The sequence below is a fragment of the Arachis ipaensis genome, chromosome B09, assembly GCF_000816755.2.
Source record: "Arachis ipaensis cultivar K30076 chromosome B09, Araip1.1, whole genome shotgun sequence".
Taxonomy (NCBI): Eukaryota; Viridiplantae; Streptophyta; class Magnoliopsida; order Fabales; family Fabaceae; genus Arachis; species Arachis ipaensis.
Window position 1 is genome coordinate 3,455,249 of NC_029793.2, and position 25,018 is coordinate 3,480,266.

Below are 25,018 nucleotides of genomic sequence, written 5' to 3' on the forward strand. Positions count from 1 at the left end.
ACTTCTTTCATATAGCTTCCACCCAAGGTGGTTCCTAGCCAAACAAAATGGATCATCCTTAATCTCCTTATTCAGAGTCTCCACAACTGTTTTTGCATTACCAACTAAACTCAAATGGGATTTTTAAAAAAATAACTAAAATTATTTAAAAAAACTTATTTCTATATAGTTCTTTAAACAAGAGAATCAATTTGACTGACAAAAATTCAAAAGTAAATATATTGAAGGTATGAATTTTTTCTATATTCAGGTTAGAACAAACAATACATATTTTTTCAAGTATCAACAAAAGACAAGACACAAACAGTCCAAAATTTTCTCTACAAATTCCTGGATTAACACTATGCCACATGATATGTTATGCTGTTTTATAACAAACTTTTAATAAAAGTCTTATAGTCCTTCAAGTTTATAATTGATGAAAAAAATTCACAGAAACGTCTTGGAAATACAGTAGTAAGCATCATCTTCTTCACTGCTACCTTTACTTGCTATAAGTTCATAATCTGACCTCAATGAAGTTAACAATGACATTCAGGCCAGATTTAGTATTTTTCAGAGATGAGAGCGCTTCTAAAACTTCTAAAATCATTGCATTGTACTTGGGGAGAAGATAAACAAAAGCAACCAAGTCTCAGAACAATTCAAAAATAACAAAATACCTTTCTTATTTTGTTGAGGCATACAACAGTTTTAACCAGAATTACAATCTTAATCCACATCATTTAACTTCAATAATCCATATAAAATTAGTGACATCAATTTGCATATCGCAGAGGATTATTAGCATCTTCGTCATTTTGAGAGGAATCACTCACAGCAACAGAAAGATCACGTTGATGAATCATAGTGATGACAAGGGTAGCATCTTTTTCAGAAATAACAATGGCATTACCAACCGCAACTGGGGTAGCAACAGGGGTCGTAGCCTTATTCTAGGAATCCTAGATTTTTCTTTGGATACTAACGCTTAAATTTCACCACTTATCCTGAATTACCACAAAAGAACAAAAATTAAAAATTCTAAACTCTTGACTCAGTTTTTTCACACTCCAATTTCACCATTTATCCAAAAAACGGAATACATGAATGGAAATTAGGCACATTGCGGTGAAATTTAAAATCCTAAATTGAGATAAGACGCAAAATTGAAAAGGCTAATTAGGAAAATTTTGCAACTTGAGGTCGATGTTGGAACGTGAAGTGAGAAAGGGTGCGAATTGGGGATCTTTAAGAATCTGCTTCTAATTACCCATTTTCAATTTCGTTCTTCTTTCTTTCTTGAATTTTTCAATTCAATGAATTCAGTTTAAGAGAAATTGAAGAGCTTCCTCCAAAGCTGTGGAGGTAATCAAGACTTTGATAATGATGTCCGTGTTATAGAGTTGCCACTAACAGCAGAGCAGTGCAACATAGCACAGACCAAGGACGACGGATGACGATGGATGCTCACGCCGCCAAGGAAGACGACACCAACGAACAGAGGAGAAACGCCACTGATTTTAGAGAACAAGCGCTGGCTAGGGTAGTTTTGAAATTTTAAAAAATTGGAAGTGAGTTTAGTTTGCTTTTTTAACGCAATTATAAGAATATTCGATTTTTTAACAGAATATTCTGTTATCTCAAACGATTTTGTCATTGCAAGGACTAAATTGAAAAAAAAATTAACGTCTAGGGACTCAATTAAAAAGAAAAAAAATATAGAGACCTAATTGAAAATTCGGTGAAATTATAGGAACCTACAGAATAATTAAACCTTAAAAATTTAATGGATCCGATCTTTTTATTTTACTATACCCATCCTTGTAATTAATAATTGAATATCCAATTGCATTCTTTTCTTTTTCTGTATGAACCATTGATGAGAACTAAATACCGGTTTAAAAATTTCACATATTTAAAGTTTAAGATTTGTTGTAACTCTAAATCAGGATTTAATAATCTTTAAAATTTAATAAAATTTGTCACAAAATTCTAAATCAATAATCAAGAATTTAATCTCAAGTCCTCCTTCCTAAAAATCACAATAGAGTGTTTAATTATTAGCTATGAGAGAATCGGAGATTGATTGTAATAAACGGAAAATCATATTGATTAGAAATTAAAAAAAAATAATATCTAAATAGCTTGTTTAAAATTTTTTATTGGTATAGAATTGAATTAAATTCTATCAAAAAATAAATTCCAATTAAAATTGAATTGAATTTTAATGTTTAAAATGAATTAATAAAATTATAGAATTAAATTAAATTAATCTAAAAATATTAAATTTAAAAATATTATTATTAATTAAAAAAATTAAATGATTTTTTATTATTGATTCTAACGATACTGTTGAGTTTAGCAAACAAATAATAACATTTTGGTGATAACAACATAGTGTTATTTGGGGGCTTTTTTACGTAAATGCGCATGGCTGAAAATCTTTCTGAAAATGCACACTGCCAACTCGCAAGTATCACCAACGAAATGGGAATGGGATACATATCAAGTGGGGTGTCCACGAAATAGGTTCTGGCCACTGACACAAACCATTTCATTTGTTTCAGGTACGAAATGGAGCACCCCACACATGACACACACGAAATGCACCATATCACCCATGGCACACACGAAATGCACCATTTCACTGATGGCACACACGAAATGGCCCAACTCACATATGATATCCACGAGTTGGGCATTTCATGGGAGGCACACACGAAATGGCCATTCTCAAGTGTGGCAGGCACGAAATGGAGGGGGCAGTCAAAGCAGCAAGTCTCAGTGTTGCAGTTCCCGTACGAGCATGCATTGGGTGATTGGGAGGCCATTTATTGTTGTCTTGTGAGTGTGAAGCATATAAAAGAAGGTGAAGGGAGGGGAGGCACCAATTCGAATGTAAAAAAGAGAAGAGAAGTAGTGGGTTGCATGAGAAAGTTATATCTGTTGGTTGGGTGAAAAGAATTTTTTGTGCTGGAGTAGTAATTTTTATTATTAAAATAATGAGTGGAAGTGGAATTAATGTGAAAGAAAATCTTAATAGGTTGGATGAATTTTACATTTCTGCTCATTTACATGTTAAGGTGAGTTTTTTATTAATAAAAAAAATAAATTTTTGTTAATAATTAAAAAAATGGTTGTAAACTAAATAATTGTGTTTTGATCTATTTCAATTTCAGCCGGCACGTGTGTTGACTCCGCATGGCACGCTGGTCGATGTTTTTTTCGTAGATGAAGCAAATCCGAGTATGGAGATTAGGAGGCAGATGCTTGAGCCGTATCTAAGAAGAGCCGGCTTCTATTATGCGTCTCTGATAAAGCGTTTTGAGTATGACAACCCAATGATTAGTGCTCTTGTGGAGAGATGGCGTCTTGAGACCCATACATTCCACCTCCCATGGGTGAGTGTACTATCACTTTGGAGGATGTTGCCATGCAGGTGGGGTTACCAATAGACAGTGAGCCGGTGAGCGGCACACTAAGGTCATGGAGTAAGTTCCACCAGAGGGATATTTGGCAATAGTGTGAGGAACTCCTTGGAGAAGTTCCTGACGGACATGTTGGGACCACGAAGTATAACATAAAACTGAAGTAGCTCGGGAGTAGACTACAACAGATGCCTCTTGACTCTCCCGAGGAGGCCCTCGTACGGTATGCGCGTTGTTACGTTATGTATTTATTGGGTGGCGTTTTACTTCCCGACAAAGCGAACAACACGGTTCACGTACGTTATCTTCCTCTCCTGGCAAACTATGATGCCATTAGTACATATAGTTGGGGCAGTGTCGTGCTCTGTTGGTTGTATAGAGGCATGTGCTTAGCGACTGATTATAACGTCGAGGGAATGTTTGGTTGTCATACACTGTCAAAGATTAGGAGAATCCCCGGTTGAGTAGCCACATGTCTCCTTAAGTTGGTCAGAAAGAAGTACCACGCATCTGTGTTCTCCCGTTGCACTAGCGCGAAAGCTATGGGAAGAATGTTGTTGTTTCCGTCCTGTGCTATTCCCATTAACAAGGTACCCGTATACTTACCATACAAGTGTGTTCCATCAACCGAAACTAGGGGCTTGCAGTGCTTGAATGCCTCGACACACGATGGGAATGACCAGAATACTTGATGAAACATGACACTTTCGCGGTCGAGCGTGTTGCCCACATAGTATGGTCGGGTTTGTAGGTCGACAATTGTACCTATGACGAAATCGCAAATTCGTAAAAACATGATAACTATTACAAAACAAGTATGCATTCCGATAGAAAGGCTTACCTGGAACAAAAGTTCGCAACGCGTTGAAGTATCTCTGTAGCTGGTTGTAAGAATCATCCCAGTCTCCATAGATTCTCGCTATTGCCTTTTGCTTTGCTAGCCAAACCTTTTTGTAAGACACCTTGTATCCGTATGCCGACTCCACGGATCCCTGCAACACCTTTATGCAAATGGTTGTGTCTGCTTGAACCATGGGGAATATGTGCTGGCATATGACATTTGAATCCAGTTGAGCATGATCTTGCGAAGTCGCGGACGCCAAACAACTGTGAGGCCCTTGGTATTTTCGAACTTCCCAAAATCTGGACGCCCTCGTCTTCGCAACCCTCACCATCCAGCAACATTGGTCACCAAAAAGTTTGCATCGACAAACATACCTAGTATGATCTGACTCCACTACTTTGAATTCTGCTCTTCGACGGATGTTGTAGTTCTTAATAGCAAGCATTGCTGCATCCTCACTCAGGAATTTCAAGCCAACCTCTAGCTCCATTTTACCGGTCAAACCATAGTTACTGGGTATGTCCTCTGCATTTGTCGAGTTCATTGGACCAAGACTGAGGTGCAGGTAATGGTCGGGGGTGCCGCTGGAATGACCTCCAACCCTTGCAACATTTATCGGTTCAACACCAGTTGGGATGACCCTTTCGCCCTGAACCGGTTGGGTTTCCGGAACAACTTCTGCTTCCTCTCCACTATCATTCTCAATCTCGTCTTCCTCAGAGGAGTCAGCCAACCCGTCGGCCATTCCTTCCGGATATGCGACATGGACATTGGGGAAGGGACGTCGGTCAGGAATTTCTGTATTCTGGGCGGGGGCCACGAAGGCGTTAAAGGACGGACTGCGAGCCCTACCTATCTCCAAAAATGGAATGCCTTCACCAGCACCGGAATTTCACATTTCCTCCACGTTATTCGAACTAGATGAGCTGCCCCCCACATCTTGGAGCTTCACGCAGAGCTCCATCGAATAGATGCTTCCGATGCTACATTGATATGAAAACATCATCGACACGTGCTGGTCAGATTTAATATGCATTTTCTGATATGTAAACGAACTGATATCCTTTTTTCCAATCAGCCCAGTGTTCATCAGAATCATATTTTTTAGTTGTTGCAGACACGATTGTGGGGAAATCATTATCCAAAGTGGGTCGTCGCACATAAAGGTCACTCCTTCAGCTGTATACGAAATTTCACCATTGGGATATATGACCACATAAATATGTTCAGATGCCATTATGACACCCAAAAATTAGTAAAAGCAGCTTCTATGAGAGTGGAATTTTCGGAGAAGTAGGAACGGGAGAAGAAGTGAGAATTAGAAATGTGGCTTCAGTTCTGCTGGAGAAGGGTTTTTATAGCCTAGCCGTTGTTCCAATTCGTGTCTGGTACAAGAGACATGGAGTCTCAACTCGGCCGTACACCCATTTCGCGCCTGCCTGCCTAGAGTTCTTCCTTCTATTTTGCTGCTACCACCATGGAAATAGGATACCCATTTCGTGGGAGGCTGTCCTGACATGGAATGCCCATTTCGTGGGCACCTTGAGTGAAATGGAGTTCAAATCCATTTCACGGGCACAGGCCAAGAGATGGCAATGCGCATTTTCAGAAACATGTTCAGCCATGCGCATTTTGGGAATTAATGTTTTTTAAATGCGCATTTAGGTAAAAAAGTCGTTATTTGGGTGGTTAATAACCCAAGTGTGTTGTTGATGTGTTGTTTAGTATTGCAGGTCCATGCAGAATATCTTGTGTAGTCGGGTAGGCTAACCAGAATCTATCTTTCTTTTAGTGTGTAACCGATTTATATATGTTTAGCTCTCCTTTTCTTTTGCCCAATGTTATATTAATAAAAAATAAAATTCTCTAAAAACATGTGAAAAAAGATATTAAATAATAAAAGACTAAAAAAAATTGAGAGGAAAAAAAAAATTGAGAGATTCATTTTTCAATTGATATATTGTTATTGAGTAATGATCATCAACTAGTCTTGAAATTAATGTTTGTTTAGTGATTTAGTCTTGGAATTAACAATTTAGTAATGATCATCAACTAGTACTTCCGGTGGAATACTACATGGAACGACTTTGTATTTTGAAGCAATCTCTGTCTTCCTTCCTTTCTTTCTTTCTTTTTCCCCCTTCATTTGTTGTATTTCTGAAATGGCGGAGGCCTTGCTTGGAATTGTGCTGGATAACTTGATCCCTTTTGTCCAGACTGAATTTGCAGCCTTCTTTGGAATTAAGGAAAAGGCTGAGGAGCTATCACGCACTTTACAACTGATCAAGGTTGTTCTTGATGATGCTGAGGAAAAACAATGGTCAAATCGTCCTCTCAAAGTGTGGCTTCAGCAACTCAAAGATGCCATGTACGTGATGGATGATATCCTTGATCAGTTGCCTACTGAATCCTCTCAACTTGGGTGCTTATCTTCCTTGAACCCAAAGAACGTGATGCATCGTCGTGAGCTTGGACAGAAGTTGAATGAGATAATAGGGAGGTTGGATCGAATTGCTCAAGCTAGGACCAACTTTGATCTTAGACAAGGTGTGAGGGAGAGCCCAAGTGAAGTAATTGGATGGCGCCAAACTAGCTCAACTATCACCCTTCCTCAAGTGTACGGACGAGATGAAGATAAAAAGCAAGTTTTGGAGTTTCTTCTTAGCCCATTACGAAGCTCTGAGTTCATTTCCGTCTATCCCATTGTTGGCTTTGGTGGTCTTGGGAAAACAACACTTGTTCAGCTGGTCTACAACGATCCAGAAGTAGGTAACAATTTTTATTTGAAGATTTGGGTGTGTGTTTCTGAGAATTTCACTATGGAGAGTATTTTGTGTTCCATTGTAGAAGCTATCACAAATGAGAAGTATGAGCTCAAGGCTTTAGATGTAATGGAGAAAAAAGTGAAAGAATTGCTACAAAGTAAAAAGTATTTACTGGTTTTAGATGATGTCTGGAAAAGAAGCCAAGAAATGGAATTGGGATTAACCCAAGACAAATGGGATAAGTTAAGATCCGTATTGTCTTGTGGATCTAAAGGCTCCTCCATTTTAGTATCCACTCGGGATAAGCATGTTGCAACAATTATGGGAACATGCCAAGCTCATCATTTGGACCGTCTATCCGATGATGATTGTTGGTCGTTGTTTAAACTGCGCGCATTTGGAGCTGACAGAGAAGAGCGTGCAGAGCTTGTAGCAATAGGGAAGGAGATAGTCAGGAAATGTGGAGGATCACCTCTTGCAGCACTGGCATTAGGAGGTGTGATGCAATCCAGAAGCACGGAAAAGGAATGGGTTGAAGTTCAGAAAAGTGAGGTTTGGAGTTTACCAGATGAGAATGATATTATGGCTGTCTTGAGATTAAGCTACTCTTGTTTATCGCCAACTCTAAAGCAGTGTTTTGCTTTCTGTGCCATATTTCCCAAAGATAAAGAAATCATGAAGCAGGAATTGATATATCTTTGGATGGCTAATGGATTTATTTCTTCCCGGCCAAACTTGGAGGTAGAGGAGGTTGGCAACATGGTTTGGAATGAATTATACCAAAAGTCATTCTTCCAAGATGTTAAGAGTGATGATTTTTCTGGCAAGATTTATTTCAAGATGCATGATTTAGTCCATGATCTTGCTCAATCAATTTCAAAGCAAGAGTGTATATGCTTGGAGAAACAAAACCTTAATGATTCTTCAAGAAATTCCCATCATATTCTTTTTCACCGCATTGATAAGAAACAATTCAAGGAGAGAGCCTTTGAGAAAGCTGAATCCTTGCGGACATTGTATCAACTGAATTCACATGAATTTCCCTTCAGTTCTACGTTGATTCCGACAAATCATTCTCTTAGGGTTTTGTGCATAAATGATAGAAAGATACCATCATTTGGGAGTTTAACTTGCTTGAGGTATTTGGAACTTCGTCGTTTGGATATAAAGAGCTTGCCTGCTAGTATTTGCAATTTGCGTAGATTGGAAATTTTGAAACTAAAAAGTTTGGAGAATCTTCGCCGACTACCCAAACACTTGACAAGGATACAAAATCTCCGACATCTTGTCATTCATGAATGTCGTTGGCTATCTCGTATGTTTCCTGACGCTCACAAATTATGTCATCTGAGAACACTAACTGTATACATTGTGAAACCAGAGAAAGGGCATAGTTTGGCAGAGCTACGTACTTTGAATCTGGGAGGAGAGCTACGCATCGAAGGCCTAGGAAATGTTGGGAGTATATCCGAGGCTGAAAATGCCAACTTGAAGGGTAAACAAGACCTTCGACAATTGATGTTGTCATGGAGCAATATTGGTAAGAACAAGTCGGTAGTGGGAGCAGAAGAAGTACTTGAAGCGCTTCAACCGCACTTCACACTCAAGCTGTTGACAATACAAGGCTATGAGGGAATACATTGGCCAACTTGGATGGAAAACAATTCTGCTACCCACAATTTAGTTTCTCTTCGACTTGTGGATTGTGGAAAGTGCAGGCATCTTCCTCCAGTCGGAAAACTTCCATTTCTGAAGAAGCTTGTGGTATCTTTCATGAATGATATGCAGTACATTGACAAGGATGAAAGTTATGATGGTGTTGAAGCAAAGGCATTCCCGTCTTTGGAGGAATTGAAAGTGTCCTACTTGCCAAACATGGAGCTGTTGTTGAAACGGGAAACAACACACATGTTCCCCTCTCTTTCTATCCTCTACATCTATAAATGTCCTAAACTGCAATTGCCGTGCCTTCCAAGTGTTGAGCACCTCACTGTTTGGCATTGTAGTAATGAGCAACTGAAGTCAATCTCTAATCTCAGCGGTCTTAATGAACTATATCTTCGTCATAGTGACCAAGTGTCGTGCTTCCCAGAAGGCATGATGAAAAACATGACCTCTCTTGCAACTCTCGAGATAGATTATTTAAGTGAATTGAAAGATCTGCCATCTGACATCACAAAACTCACTGCTTTGACTCATCTAAGCATCAGTAACTGTGGGAAGCTAGAGTGTTTACCAGAACAGGGCTGGGAAGGCTTATCTTCACTTCGACATTTGTCAATTCATAACTGTGAGGGTTTGGAATCCTTGCCTGATGGCGTTCGGCACTTAACTTCACTTCAATCTTTGACTATTGTTAAGTGCCCAGTGTTGGAAAAGCGATGTGAGAAAGGAACAGGGGAGGATTGGCACAAGATAGCACATGTTCCCCATGTAAAGTTTGATCGTTTTTAGTTTATACACTGCTTATTGATTCTTTTCTTTTCTTTTTGTTGTGTATTTACATAATCATGGTTTTCAATTTGTATTGTATTTTATCTTCATTTGTAGTGTTCTTTCAAATTAAATAAATAACCTCAAGTGTTGTTGTATCATCTGCAATGGCAGAGGATGCAAAGGTGGCAAGGGAAGCAAAGCTTGCCCAACTACTGAATCAAACATTTGAACATCATAATCAAATTTCTTCAACTCCCAAAATACAAAGAGTTCCTCTTTTTTGGCGTCAAAATCCCGACTTCTACAAGTATTGCATACCCAAAATGATATCATTTGGTCCCATTCATCATGGCAACGAAAATCTGAAGCAACAAGGTCAACACTTGAAATCTCAATGGACATCCCTCTACATTGAAGAGTACAGTAAACAGGTTCCTCTTTATAATGGTGACAAGCAAAAGGCAGCGAATTATTTGTATGGAGTTGTACAAGAGTATATCGGGGAACTGAAGGAGCTGTTTGCTGAGGATGTAATTGAAGGGTATAGTGATGAAGAACTGATTTGGATGCTGTTTGAGGATGACGGAACACATTGACGATCAGTGTCCAGAAGCATTGAAGCTAAAGCTTTATTACATCGAAACTTGATTGCTTATGAGATGTGTCCAGACTTTTGCAACAGCTTCGAATGTTGTTGTCTCTTTTCTTTCATGGATTCCTTGGTAGATGATGCTGAGGATGGAAGGAGCTTAGATCAGCTGGTGTTATCCAAAATTTGCTTCAAAACGATGAAGAACTGGCGAAATTCCTTAATGATATTGGACATGACTTGCCCACAAAAATGTTCAATCAACTATTCATGAGCGATGCTGTTCCCATTAGTAAGAAATATATCCAAGTCAGGCGTCAAATTGAAGAACATTACTCAGGTAAATGGAGGACTTCTCTGGCTCTAAGTATTTCAGTTCTCCCTGGTCTCTACTTGCCTTTCTGGCTGCACTTGCAGGATTAATTCTCACTGCTCTTCAAACATGGTATACCATACACTCGTAAAAAAATAGTTATCACATTTAAATAAGGAAAAGTCTAGGGGGCAGCAACTTTTATGTTTTCTGGCCAGCACTTAACCATCAAAACAAAAGTGAGTGATTTTTCACTATTAGATGTAATCTCACACCATTAAAAACACTATTGATGGCCAATTGATGGTTAAAAACACTATTAATGGCCAATTGATAATTACAAAATACCAAAATTGCTGACCCTAACATTCCTCTTTAAATAATTCGGGTCCATGCGTGTGTGACCCACTGATCACGGGTTGCATCTAAATTTCTTAGACCCAAAAAAAAGTGTGTAGCGCAAAATGCTTTCTGTGATTTGTATGTTTTGTAATGCATTATTTGATTACTTATGATTGTAATGGGAAAAACATGTTTGCGAATTCATCAAGCTTGTATACTATTGTGTGTTTAGTGGTAACTCAATTCATTCCAAACATCTAAATTCAAATAATAACAGAAGACCACACATCTATCTCCAGCTAAATTTTCCAAACACCCTGTTAGATTCTGATTTCTGAACTCATCCTCCAAAATATAAGAAAACAGAGGTAGGCTTGGGGTTTCTAAGGCAAGTCTAACTATCCAATCAGTATCAAAGCTGCAACTCATACTTGAAATCAAGAACTATCCATTTTCAAAATGAAAGAATATTATATAATGCTGAAGAAAATCTCATGCCCTAAGCTGTTCAAGTTGTGATGTTGATGGTTTGATGAACCAGAAGGGATTAAAAGAGGGAAAGAAATAAGTTCTTCTCATTGTTGGAGAGAATGAAAAATCCCCTTAGAAAATATTTGTTGAGTTATTACACCTTATATACTATGTACTTTTTATGTACTTTCACTAAAAAATAATTACAATGGTAAACCTATTATTGATAAAGAAATAATCTAGGTAACACCCTCCCGCAAGCTAGAATGGTGTAAATCTAACAATCCTAGCTTGGAAACATTAGCAAGAAAAGGACCCGGTGACAGATCTTTGGTAAGAAAATCCGCAAGTTGATCCTTGAAACGAACTGGCATAAGATGAATGAGACCAGACAAATGCTTTTCACGAACAATGTGACAGTCCACTTCAATGTGTTTAGTCCTTTCATGAAAGATGGGATTATTGGCAATGTGAATGGCTGACTAGTTGTCACAGAATAGAGTGATAGATTTTTGAAGCGGCAAGCCAATGAAATCCATTAAGAAAGATAACCAACTAGCTTCACAAGTGGCAACAGCAAGAGACCTATATTCAGCTTCTGCAGAGGACTTGGCAACTGTGGTTTGCTTCTTACTCTTCCAGCTAATGAGTGAGTTCCCAAGCATGAAGCAATAACCGGAAACGGAGCGACGAGTATCGACACAGGTAGCCAGTCAGCGTCAGCAAATCCAGTGAGATGCAGATTAGAAGTAGAGGAGAAGAAGAGACCAGTTGCAGGTCGGCCTTTTAAATATCGGAGTACACGAAAGCAGCCTGTAGGTGAAAGTGGTTGCACAATCCAAAAATTGGCTCAAACGTCCCACAGCATAAGAGATATCGGGTCTAGTGTTTGTGAGGTAAAGGAGTCGGCCGATGAGCTGTCTGTAAATAGTGTTGTCTGTTAAAATGGTACCTGGTTCCTTTGAGAGTTTCTGACTATAATCAAATGGAGTAGAGAGAGGCTTGCAATCTAGATAACCAAAATCTCTGAGAAGGTCCATGGTGTACTTCCGCTGATAAATGTGAATTCCAGAGTTAGAGCGTGCTACTTCCATTCCCAAGAAGTATTTGAGATCACCAAGATCCTTTATTTTGAATTTGTCATCCAAATCTTGCTTGATGGAATTGATTTCACCAATGTCATTCCCGGTTAAAACCAAGTCATCAACATATACTAGAATGGCAGTAAAGCTTTCAGATTGTTTCTTGATGAAGAGTGAATGATCATAAAAAAANTCGTCATATAAACTTCCTTGTCCAAATCTCCATGAAGGAAGGCAGTGTTGATGTCCAGCTGTTTCAAATGCCATTTCTTTGCCGCTGCTAATGCTAACATTACTCGTAGGGTAGTCATTTTGACAACTGGACTAAAAGTATCACCATAATCTACTCCTTGCACTTGAGTGAATCCTTTTGCAACTAGCCTCGCTTTGTGCTTCTCTATGGTGCCATCGGGATTGAATTTTACCCGAAAAACTCATTTGCAACCCACAGCCTTCTTGTCTTTTGGGAGTTCAGTGAGACACCAAGTTCTGTTCTGATCTAGAGCTGTCAATTCATCTTGTATTGCCTTTCTCCAACATTCATGTGCAGCCGCTTCCTCATAAGTGCTAGGTTCTTGATTTGAGGTGATGGCTAGAGAAAGTGACTTATATTTTGGGGTTAGTTTATCATATGACAAGTGTTGTGAGATAGGATATAAAGAGTTAGAGTTGGCAACGTTGCTAGAGTGAGTTGTGTGGGTTGTCATACAATGATAGTCCTTCAAATAAGTAGGCGGTTTCTTGACTCTTTCAGACTTTCTAGTAATGCAGTCATGTGTGATGTCAGAGTGTTGTGATGCAGGTGCATTGTTAGTGTGTGGTGTGGTAATGGGTGCAATGGTGTGTGAGGAAATTGGTGAGTGCATTGAACTTGAGAAATGTTCATTTGAATCTATGAGTGTGGTATGTGTGGGTGATTGCAAATGATGTGTGGATGGTGTATCATATTGAAAAAGATCAATGCATTGTGGAGTACGAATAGGTACAACAGAAATGTCAGTGCTAGTGGAATGTAAAAATGGAAAATGAGTTTCATAAAAAATTACATTTCTGGATATGAAAATTTTCGTTGATTTTAAATCAATAAGTCGAAAACCCTTTGTTCCTAATTTAAAACCAAGAAAAACTATTTTTCTAGCTCTTGGGTCTAATTTTATTCTTGAATTTGTTAATGTGGAGGCATATGCAAGAGAACCAAATACTCTTAAATATGAAAGGTCAGGTAAGTTACCATATAAAAGCTTATAAGGACTAGCATTATCCATGTTAGTGCTGGGCAGCCTATTAATTAGGTAAATGGCGTGAGCAACTGCGTATTGCCAAAAACAATGTGGAATTCCTGATTGAAATAGCAGTGCTCTAACAACACCTAAAATATGCTGGTGTTTTTTCTCTATAATCCCGTTTTGCTCTGGTGTTTCTACACAAGAAGTTTGGTGTAAAATTCCAGTTGATGCAAAAAAGGATTTTAGAGTGAACTCTGCCCCATTGTCAGTCCTTATACACTTAACTTGTTTTTCAAATTGTACTCTGACAAAATTCACAAAATTAATAACCAATTGTGATGTTTCAGATTTGGTTTTCATAAAAAAAATCCAAGTGAATTTGCTCTTGCCATCCACCACAGTCAAAAAATACCTATGTCCTTCATTGGAAGGGACAGAAATAGGACCCCAGATATCCATATGAACTAAGTCAAAACAATCTTTTATTTTAGTTGTACTAAGATTAAAAGATAATTTCTTTTGTTTTGCAAAATGACATGAATCACAAGGAAATTTTGAAGCAATACAATCTATAAAAGGATAATACTTCTTCAGAAAAATCAATTTATGCATGGGTATGTGTCCTAATCTAAGATGCCAAATGTTGTTGTGCTCACTGTGTGAAGGTGTGGTGGGATGAGTAGTAGTCGAAGTGAGAGAATTCTGGTTCTCTACTCATTGTATGTAACCCTTCTATACACTCAGAAATGCCAATCATTTTTTATGTGGATCTATCTTGTATCTCACAACATTTATCATTGATTAACAGTTGACAATGTAAGTTTGAGGTTAACTTTGATACAGATATCAGTTTAAAATCAAAAGAAGGAATGTATAAAACATTTTTGAGAAAAAATTTTTTAGAGAATGTGATTGTGCCAATGATGGTGCTAACAGTTTTGGTCCCATTTGGCAATATCACATTGATTGGATCAATATTTTGAAAACTTGCAAAATCTTTTAAGTCAAAAGTCACATGATCTGTTGCACCGGAATCAATGACCCATAGTGCAGATTTTGGAGTGATAATGCTCATAATTCTCGCATTAAAATGTAATGCAATGGTTTTACCTGGAGTGGAAGTTTGAATGGAATTAGTCAAAATTTGATTTGCATTATGAGGTTGTTGCTGCACACTTTTGTCTTTGATCAACTCTAACAAGGCAAATCTTTGCTTTGGAGTGAATCCAGATCTTGATATTCCAGTGTTCTCTTGGAGACAATTGAGCTGGAATTGTTTGTCATCATGCCCCTCAGTGATCACGTGATTAATGGTAGTGTTATGTTGCTGCCATTGATAGAAATGAGAGGAGTACACATGCTTCTTATAGCATACATCTTCTGTATGGCCTTACTTGATGTAGCTCCACGACCTCTGCAATGGGAGGATCTGTTTGCCATGTTTGCCATTTTGAGAAATCAATGAATCACAGAGTAATAAGAATTCAGATCTTCTTCCTTCCAACTCGTTGATCGGAATATGTTCACCAAGAAAGAATCTTACGAAATAGCCTCTCATCAAACTCTATTGGATGAGTTTGAAGGAAGAGGTAAGAATGAGAGAAAGAAAATGTCGAAAGAAAAATTAGGGATAGAACGAAAATGGCAAAATTAGATTGATCTCAATTCACAACTTTTTTTTTTTTTAATAATTTGATTCACAGCTTGGTTGCTCTCCACGTTCACCGCACCATGAAAAAAATCTCATGCTCTAAGCTGTTCAAGCTGTGATGTTGATGGTTTGATGAACCAAAAGGGATTAAGAGAGGAAGAGAAATAAGTTCTTCTCATTGTTGGAGAGAATGAAAAATCCCCTTAGAAAATATTTGTTGAGTTATTACACCTTATATACTATGTATTTTTTATGTACTTTCACTAAAAAATAATTACAATGGTAAACCTATTATTGATAAAGAAATAATCTAGGTAACAAATGCAATCAAGTTGAAACAAAAATCATTACCCTACCGCATCCATATGTAATTACTTTATAGCAGGCAGATAAAATTGTTGTATGTGGAGAGAATATGATGTGAGAACAAGCACTTGCATAAGCTACAACTAATATCAGGGTATAAAACAGAATTGGCAGCTAGCAAAACTTGAAGAAAAGCTCTCACATCCCTGATACAATGAAATAACCATCATCTATCTATGCTAAGTGTAGCAAAAGCAGCAAGTTGGCATTGAGATATCAAAACAATTCGATCTTCTCGCTCCATTATTGCTGTTTTGGCTCATCTGTCTCCTCCTTATCAGGATCTTCCTCTGGTTCCTCTTTCTTTTCTTCCTCCTCTTCCTCGTCCTCTTCGGGTGGATCCGCAGGCAATGGAGGTGGCAATGGTGTCTTCATCGGACTAAATTGAGGGAATATATCCGGTCTTCGTCCTGGCTTAGGCCTTTCCCATTCCTATAAATATGATATGCATTCAATATTCAATTAGTGTATTTCTCGAATGGCCACCAATTGAGAACAGAGTAAGGTTCACCACAAACCCATATCTGAACGATACTAATAGACAACGCCAATAAATTGTGTGTGTAGAGAAATGTGAGGGAAAGCATTAACCACTATGTAAAAAATGTCAATTTTTTCAATATTTTAGTAAGTATAATTCCATATGTTTTAACCCCCCCCTTTTCTTTTCTTTTTTTAATGATAATTAATTATTAAAAATAAGACAACAATTTTAAATTATTTAGACTATTTTTTGTTATCTCTCAAATATTAGTGTATGTTTATTGGATTAAATTTCATCGCTCTTAGTTTCACAATAGACAATACAATTAATTAAAGGAACTTTCTAAGAAGTTTCAATGCACCACCTAAGTTTAGTTTGTTGATCTTTTAGTGGAGGAGTTCATCAAGTAATATAATTTTGATTTTTGAACCTAACGCATGATTTGATCATAGTGAAAGATAATATCTCTTTTTTAATCTGTGGTCTCGGTTCAAGTTTTGACTATAAAGTAATCAATATTGTAGGGTGAGTCTTATTTCTAATAGAATCTCTAATACTTGATTGCCTCCAAATACTTTTAGTTTAAAAAAGAAAAAAGAGAAAAAAAAAAAAAGAGTAATGTAACTGCGTATATTTGTTGTGTTGATGGAGTGAAGGATATAAGAAAAAGATGCGTGCTTATTATTTTATGGAACTTCTCAAGGATGTGATTCTTAATTTGAGCGAAACTTTTCTACAATAATCCAGCTTTTTTAGTCCATTATTTTCAATTTTTAATTAGTTGGACAGAGACTCGTTTACTTTAATTAGTGATATCTCAGTTGAGTTATAACTTATAAGGAAAAGTATAGGGTACCAACATATTATCTGCCAACTTATTGCTAATAATAATTAATTATTATATTTTAAACACATATATAAAGAGACACATCCAGAAAATATATCTATAAAGACACTTCTATTAAACACAGCCATGAAAAATACATTTTTATTAGACACATCCACGAAGACACATCCAATAAATATAGTTATACATAAGAGTTGGCAGATGTTGGCAGAAACGCTGTTGGTAACGTAGCGGAACCTAACTTATAAATATGTGTTAATTAAAGAAGAAAAAAAAGGTATCAAGAGAATTGTGGCTAAAATAATCCGAAATAATTTCAAACAAAACTGCCTCTAATAAAAGATGTATTAAGAAACAACAAATTAATATATAGTACTATAACTAAATAAACAAGGATGTTTTGATTAAAAAAAAACTCTTATAGTAAGTGTAATCATCGATTCAAACTACGTATTTAGCGTGTTAATTAACAAAATGACTGATTATAAATAACGTAACTATCAGATTGCAATAAATTATTGTGATTTATATGAACATTTACAAGTACTCCCTTTATTCAATTACAGTTTACAGACAACATTATAAGTTGTTTTATTATAAGTTTATTGATATTAATTTTAATAATTTTTTCCAATTATATGTCTATTCAATAATTGTAGTATATTTAAACATTTAATAAACTTTTTTGAACTTATAGTTTTAAATCAAATTAGTGTAAAGTTTTTCCCTAATTATAAGCATGGTACGACGTTCCTTGCTTGCTTAGAAGGGTAAAGGATTTCAGTATATAGAATAAAATAAAGGTAATCAAGCAGCCTAAATCGAAGTACATAAATGATTGTGTAGGTTCTTCTGTTTAATTTGAAGACACATACATACATAGATGCATGCTTCTTCTCCAATTACTAATTAATATGATATATGTGTCCAAACTCCAAACAGAGTACCTGATCTCCCTCTTCTCTCTCCTCTTACAAGGCAAGTTATGACCCTATTCTTCTATCTTCCTATAAACCTTTTTCATTTTTTTTTTATTAATTATTTAACTCAGAAACCATTATTTTGCATTCATTGCTTTCTTTTCGTCAAATTATGGTTTAATTATTTGGTTGATTCTTATAGTTTTATTAAATTTTTTATAATTCCTTTTTTACTATCTTATAATTTTGATATTGTCATTATGAATATATTTTAAAATATGTGCTTAATTCTTTAAAAACGGTTCAAGTAAGAAATTAAAAAAAATATTGAACCAAAGATGCATAAGATGATGATATTAGGTTTATTTAAAATATACTTTATATGGAACATAAAATTTAGAAATAGAAAGTGATCGCGGGATTAAATATTATGCGTGTATATAAAAAATCAGTTATTAAATTAGTTATTATATATATCTTATTTTTTATGTATGTGTAACATGATTTCACATAATATACTAACAAAATATAGAAGATGACATTAGACATAAAGGTTTGGTAATAAAGTACGTTTCGAACATCAAAATTCAGCCTTTAATAAACTATGAAATATTTTTTATAATTAAAATGAACGAGTAAAGTCACTAGAATACTGTTATTTTTTATGAAGCACGGATACCTGATTGAGTTGCCATGTGGACGTGTCAGACACATTTTGGACATGACACTCATCCACACTCGTTCGACACGCGTGTTTGGCTTTTCCAACCGTATCTTAATAAAAAATAAAAAAAAATTTCATCACGTGTCCGCATGTCCAGTCTTATTCTTAACATATATTGTTGAAATGAGTTTAGAAATAATATATATTATTATTTATTAAAACAAAAAATATTTTAAATACTTTTATATAGTTAAAAAAAGACATTAAAAATAGTCAAAAAATTATTTTATATTTTAACAGCAATAAAATATCAAAAATTCATTGTAATTTATCTAAAAAATACTTTATATTCTATATATATGTCGTGTCCCCGTGTCTTATAAGATTTTAAAATTCGTGTGTCCGCATGTCCCGTGTCGTGTCATGTCCCGTGTCGTGTCAGTGTTCGTGCATCATAGGTTATTTCTGTTGAGTAATGCTACATGTATACCAAAATCAGTCACTAAAGTCACAGTATAAAATACATGTTGAAATACAAATATACATTGAAAATAAATTAAACCACACATGTATTTATAAACGATGTCACGCCTTACTTTTTTCGAAACTTGATTGCGTACGAGATGTGTCCAGACTTTCGCAACAGCTTTGAATGTTGTTGTTTCTTTTCTTTCTTGGATTCCTTGGTAGATGATGCTGAGGATGTCAAGGAGCTTAGATCAGCTGGTGTTATCCAAAATTTGCTTCAAAGCGACCAAGAACTGGCGCCTCCTCCTCCTCCTCCTCCTCATTCCTCCCTATTTTGGCAAACTTACAAGAACATACGTGATCTCAAAAAATCAGGGATTCGGGTAAAGGCAAACAAGAGTGATCCATGGAAGTGGCATAACATCACTTTTACCTCGAGATGGTTTAGTTGGTTTAGTGGAGAGTCAGGCATCAAATTGAAGAACATTACTCGAGTGGATGGAGAACTTTTCTGGCTGAAACACGGAGTACTTATTTCAGTTCTCCCTGGTCTTTGCTTGCCTTCTTGGGTGCACTTGCTGCATTAATTCTTGCTGCTCTTCAAACATGGTATACCATACATCCTCCTAAAAAATAGTTATCATATTTCCATAATAAGTCTGTGTGTGTGAGTGTGATCTAGGGATCATAGTTTGAATCAGAATTTCTTGGACCCAAAAAAGGTGTGTACTTCGCATTGGTTTTTATTATTTGTGTTTTGGAATGCATTATTTGATTACTTATGATTGTAATGGGAAAACATGTTTGCTAATTCATCAAGCTTGTATACTATTTGTGTGTTTAGTGTTAACTCGTTGACTCCAAACATCAAAATTCAAATAATAACAGAACCGACTACATATCTATCTCCAGTTAACTTTTCTAAACACCCTGTTAGGATTCTGATTTCTGAACCCATCATCCAAAATATAAAAAAAGAGGAAAGCTTAGGGGTTATAACGCTAGCCTAACTATCCAATCAGCATCAAAGCTGCAACTCATACTTGAAATCAAGAACTATCCATTTTCAAAATGAAAGAATATTATATAATGCAATCAAGTTGAAACAAAAATCATTACCCTACCCCATCCATATGTAATATTACTTTATAGTAGGCAGACAAAATTGTTGTATGTGGAGAGAATATGATGTGAGAACAAGCACTTGCATAAACTACAACTAATATCAGGGTATAAAACAGAATTGGCAGCTAGCAAAACTTGAAGAAAAGCTCTCACATCCCTGATACAATGAAATAACCATCATCTATCTATGCTAAGTGTAGCAAGCAGCAAGTTGGCATTGAGATATCAAAACAACTCGATCTTCTCGCTCCATTATTGCTGTTTTGGCTCATCTGTCTCCTCCTTATCAGGATCTTCCTCTGGTTCCTCTTTCTTTTCTTCCTCCTCTTCCTCGTCCTCTTCGGGTGGATCTGCAGGCAATGGAGGTGGCAATGGTGTCTTCATTGGACTAAATTGAGGGAATATATCCGGTCTTCGTCCTGGCTTCGGCCTTTCCCATTCCTATAAATATGATATGCATTCAATATTCAATTAGTGTATTTCTCGAATGGCCACCAATTGAGAACAGAGTAAGGTTCACCACAAACCGATATCTGAACAATACTAATAGACGACCCCAATAAATTAAGCGTGTAGAGAAATGTAACGAAATGTGAGTGAAAGCATTACGCGGTAAAGGAAGGAGAAGTGGAGGAGGGAAAAAAGAAATTGAGAGCTTGTGATGTATTCAACAATTTCAAGCTCCATTAACCACTATGTAAAAAATGTCCATTTTTTGAATATTTTAGTAAGCATAATGAATATATATACTAGCCTTTCCTCTTCCCTCCCTTACTCCCCAAAATCAATCTCACAAACCCCTCTAGTTTCATAAGAAGTAATCTAGATAGATAACTCATAACTGTTTTTGTCCCCCTTCATTTACTGCACAACTAGACAACAACAAATCATCTATGGAAGAAAGGGTAAGTTGTGGTTTCCATGAGATAGGATCCATTACTTGCTAAAATTATGCACAAGAAAATAGTGGCACAACCAAAGCATCCATAATTCAACCACACCCCAGCACATATCTCCAAACAAACAATATAAGATCAATTTATCCAAGAGTTAACCCTATCTTTGTTCAATTAGACAGTTTAAATCATCTGAATGCAATTTTAGGATGATGTCATCAATCATAGACAGCCAAGTGCCAATTCAGCTAGAAGCTAGAGACACTAATTAATTAAAATCCTAATTTTCCCTATTAACCAAACGAATTTCAACAATTTCAAGTATTAAGCGTAAGAACCAGTTCCCCTAAATTTCAAACACCAATTGTGCCCTAATTCTAAGCCAAAACACACGCAAGGTAAAAGTAACAACCTTCAAGAACCTCTTGCAGCACGAAACATGCTTCAACACCAGCACAAGAATTCAAACAAGAAAGAGAGAGAGAAATGAAGGAACATACAATAGGGAAATCGAGAGGGGAACGGCGAGTCATCTTCTCCTCTTCGGGGGCCATACGAACACGGAGGGAGTGGAAGCGATGGGAAAGTGGAATTGGAGAGAGAGAGCAGCAATGGACAGTAAAGGGTACTCGAAAGTTGTGGAAAGATGAAGACTTGTTGACGGAAGAGGAAGAAGAAGGAGGTGGAAGGAGTAAGGCGGTGGTGGTGGTGGTTGTAAACAGCGCCATGGGCATTGGTGGGTGTGTGTGGTTGGTGAGGCGTGAATGTGTGTTTGCGGCTGCGAAACACCTAATCCTTCCCCTTCCTTTGCTATTTCTTCTTCATTGGTTCTTATTTAATATTTACACCCTTCCTTGGTCGGTCTATTTTTTAGGCCAGTTTAGGACGTTTTAAAAGTAATATTTTTGAATTTTTTATTTATGAAAAATAATAATATTAATATTTAGTGTAATTTTTAAAATTAAATATATATAGATTCTTTTATTGAGAAAGGCTTATTTGTTATATTATTTTAATGGTTAGAAAGTCATAAATATCATATTTTGATTAAAGGCTCATGTATATCTAAAGAAAAATTGAAGAAAATAAAAGTATTTGATAAAAGACACATAATCCTGAAAATCAATTCAATATTCATGACCCTGAATGCCGACCAATTTTAGCACTGCAAAATGGCAAAAACATTAATCTCCACATGAATGCATTATCTTTATTTTTCTCTATGCAAAACTCCCCTAGACACAAAATTCCATGATTTTCATTATGCATAATTTCAAAATCAGCCTTTTCCATGATCTTTTCATTTGACTTCTATTCAATTTCCTATCCTCTTTAAGTCATGATGCACGGATACTGATACGGATATAGAACACAACACGATATGAGATATATCGATACTTGAATTTTAAAATCTTATAAGATACAGAAATACGCATATATATAAAATATAAAGTATATTTTTTAGATAAATCGTAGTGATATTTTGATATTTTATTAATATTAAAATTTAAATTAAATTTTTTTATTATTTTTAATGTCTTATTTTAATTATATCAAGTATTTAAAATATTTTTTGTTTTAATAAATAATAATATATACTATATCTAAATTTATTTTAAAAATATATTTTAAGAATAAGACTGGACACACTGACACGTGATAGTATTTAAGTATGTTCAAACTGTTCGAAAAAGAATTTTTTACTTTTTATTAGGACACACTTGTCGAATGAATATCGATAAATATCGTATCCGAAATGTGTTCGACATGTGAATACAACAACTCAACTAAGTGTCCGTGCTTCATAACTTTTAAATCATCAATTTATTAAATAATCCAAATATCTTATGCAACACGCTTTTTTTAATTTAAATATAATTAAATAGGGAGACCCTTATTTTCAGTTGAGTTGTTTTGACAGATACAAGTGTTTCATATATAGCTATATTTTTCTTACGATATGGATTCATATTTTTCATACTATATATTTTGCTTACGACATTAATGTTAATAATTGTATAAATAATTCTATATACTCCATGCTCCTCTCATAGTATTTTTGTACAATCCATAATTGCACTTTTACTTCACTAATTAAAAAAACGAATAAAAGAAAAACAATTCTATACATACACGTAATTACAGTTTTGTTTATCATATTTTCTTTTTAGTTCCTTTTCCGGGTCAACCTAAATTGTTTGACCAATTTTGAGTTATCATACCATATTCATATGCCTTTTTTCTTTAATTTTTGGTATTGCCCATTTTCAGTGTCCAAAACACGTTTTGGGCCCAAAGCGGCCCAGTAAATTACCTTGCGTTTAATTTTCAATTCTTTTCTTGGAGGACTTGTTTAAGAAAAGATCTTTTGTCGAGTTATCTTTTTTTAAAATATCTTATGGAAAAGTAAAAGTAATTTTATGTTTGGATATCTCATGCAAAAACATCTTTTTATCTATCAATTATGTTTGGATATAACAATATAAAAGTACTTTTTGTTTATTTATTACCTGAAAAACATCTTTTTTTTTAAGGAAAAAAGATCTTTCAAAAAAAAGATATTTTTCTGATTTTTCTAGTGCTTTTATTTTTACTACTCGAAATTTGTCAAACACACCAAAAAATAAAAAAAGATCTTTTTTCATTGAAAAAAGATCTTTTTTTTATCAAAATAATGGTGCCCAAACAGGCACGAAGTCAATTTCTAAAAATTTACACATCAGATATATTAGTTGTTTGAAAAAAATATTAATAAAGTCTTTCAAAATAACAGATGTAGACACATTATTTTAAATTAGTCCCTATAATTAAGACAAAAAATTTTAATTTAAACTAACTTATTCACGTTTATTTTTTTAGAGGACTTTATTGATATTTTTTTTAGAAATTAATCTATCTAAAATATAAATTTTTAAATTTTTTTTGTTACATTTTTTCCTTATTTAATAATAATAATAATGTTTTTAAAAACAAAAACAAAAAGAAAAAAGCAAAAGGAGGGTTTGATGAGATTCATGAGAAAAAGAATGAACGAGGACTTATATGAGATATTGAGATGTGAGTAGATAAGTAAATAGCATAACAAAACCAGATAGGCATATCAAATAAATCCAAGTGGATTTCACTTTCCAAAAGATACTCTTATTTTTCCCATTCTAATAATATGACATAATGGACCCCACACATTATATTGATTGAATAANTGATTTTAACCACACCAATTTTTTAGTTGTTTAAGGTTTTGAAATGTTGTTTCCTATAACATACAGTCTTTGTGCTTATCACTTTTCCATCCAATTTTCTACATCTCTTATCAACTTTTAGTTGCATTCTTCTCTTTTCAAAGTGAATTCAATAATGTCAGCCTAGTGTATTAACTTTTGTTTATAATATCATTTGGAGATAAGATTAATCTAAATAATTAAAGCATTAAGGATTTGATGATAAAAAACAATTATTCTCATTTTTATGTGAAAGTATCAATTGAAACCATGTATTATAGTTCAAACACACTACTCACAATTAAAACAAAATAGTTAGATAGAATATATATTTTGAGGCCAAATGTTAGCAAATAATTAAATAAGAACCACAAAACAGAATCAAATATTATCTCTAAAAGTGATATATTTGTATATATTCATGCATGTTATTTATATATTTCTAATAAAATAATTAACTACCTAAATATCAAAGTTGTCATAACATATAATCAAATTTATCATTATAAAATAATCAAACTTGTTCATAACATATATATATATATATAATTAAAAAATATTGATGATGATGATCAATATGTAGCACTAACATGTACAACAAAGTGTAATTTCAACCCCAACACAAAGAACATTGCTATATGAACATTTTAATTTGATCATATTTGATATCAAACAAGATTTTTAATTCTTAATTTGTTTTTCAAACTTGTTGAGTTTAAGCTTTCAACAAAAAATTAGAAGAAAAAAAAAAAGAAAAATGCAAAGTGAATATCCAAAGCTAGTGTGCAAAATGCTTTTTCCATGACACAAAATGATAACAAATTTCTGCAAACAACTTGGGCAACTCAGGGCCCAGGAACTCTCACCAGCTCATAAGTTGTCTAGAAATTTGAAATTT

The 25,018-nt window shown here is 35.0% G+C and overlaps 3 protein-coding genes across 5 annotated transcripts; 1 reads left to right on the top strand and 2 right to left on the bottom strand.

Annotated features, from left to right (window-relative positions):
- LOC107614857 lies at positions 3,467-4,999 on the bottom strand. The gene is made up of 3 exons (XM_016316984.1): positions 4,252-4,999; positions 3,914-4,175; positions 3,467-3,530 (listed from the first exon to the last, which is right to left on the bottom strand). The coding sequence occupies exons 1-3, from the start codon at positions 4,997-4,999 to the stop codon at positions 3,467-3,469; spliced, it is 1,074 nt and encodes a 357-aa protein (XP_016172470.1).
- On the top strand, positions 6,235-9,562 carry LOC107619320 (putative disease resistance protein RGA1). Its single transcript, XM_016321575.2, has one exon. The coding sequence runs from the start codon at positions 6,417-6,419 to the stop codon at positions 9,471-9,473; it is 3,057 nt and encodes a 1,018-aa protein (XP_016177061.1). The 5' UTR covers positions 6,235-6,416; the 3' UTR covers positions 9,474-9,562.
- LOC107618852 (protein TonB) lies at positions 15,576-21,765 on the bottom strand. Of its 3 annotated transcripts, none has more exons than XM_016321024.2 (2): positions 21,400-21,740; positions 15,576-15,927 (listed from the first exon to the last, which is right to left on the bottom strand). In XM_016321024.2, exons 1-2 carry the CDS (start codon positions 21,631-21,633, stop codon positions 15,739-15,741), a joined length of 423 nt encoding a protein of 140 aa, XP_016176510.1. In that variant the 5' UTR covers positions 21,634-21,740; the 3' UTR covers positions 15,576-15,738. The 3 variants fall into 3 exon arrangements, with proteins under 3 accessions (XP_016176510.1, XP_016176511.1, XP_020966246.1); XM_016321025.2 differs by lacking the exon at positions 15,576-15,927 and adding an exon at positions 19,942-20,444 and having other exon boundaries at positions 21,400-21,765; XM_021110587.1 differs by lacking the exon at positions 15,576-15,927 and adding an exon at positions 20,313-20,444 and having other exon boundaries at positions 21,312-21,744.

Coding starts and splice junctions, on each gene's coding strand:
- LOC107619320 (XM_016321575.2), top strand. CDS start 6,417: ATGGCGGAGGCCTTGCTTGGAATTGTGCTGGATAACTTGATCCCTTTT.
- LOC107614857 (XM_016316984.1), bottom strand. CDS start 4,999: ATGGCCGACGGGTTGGCTGACTCCTCTGAGGAAGACGAGATTGAGAAT. Junction 4,176..4,251: donor GTTGCGAACTTTTGTTCCAG/GTAAGCCTTTCT, acceptor ATTTCGTCATAG/GTACAATTGTCGACCTACAA. Junction 3,531..3,913: donor CGGGAGAACACAGATGCGTG/GTACTTCTTTCT, acceptor CATGTCCGTCAG/GAACTTCTCCAAGGAGTTCC.
- LOC107618852 (XM_016321024.2), bottom strand. CDS start 21,633: ATGCCCATGGCGCTGTTTACAACCACCACCACCACCGCCTTACTCCTT. Junction 15,928..21,399: donor CCCCTCTCGATTTCCCTATT/GTATGTTCCTTC, acceptor TCATATTTATAG/GAATGGGAAAGGCCTAAGCC.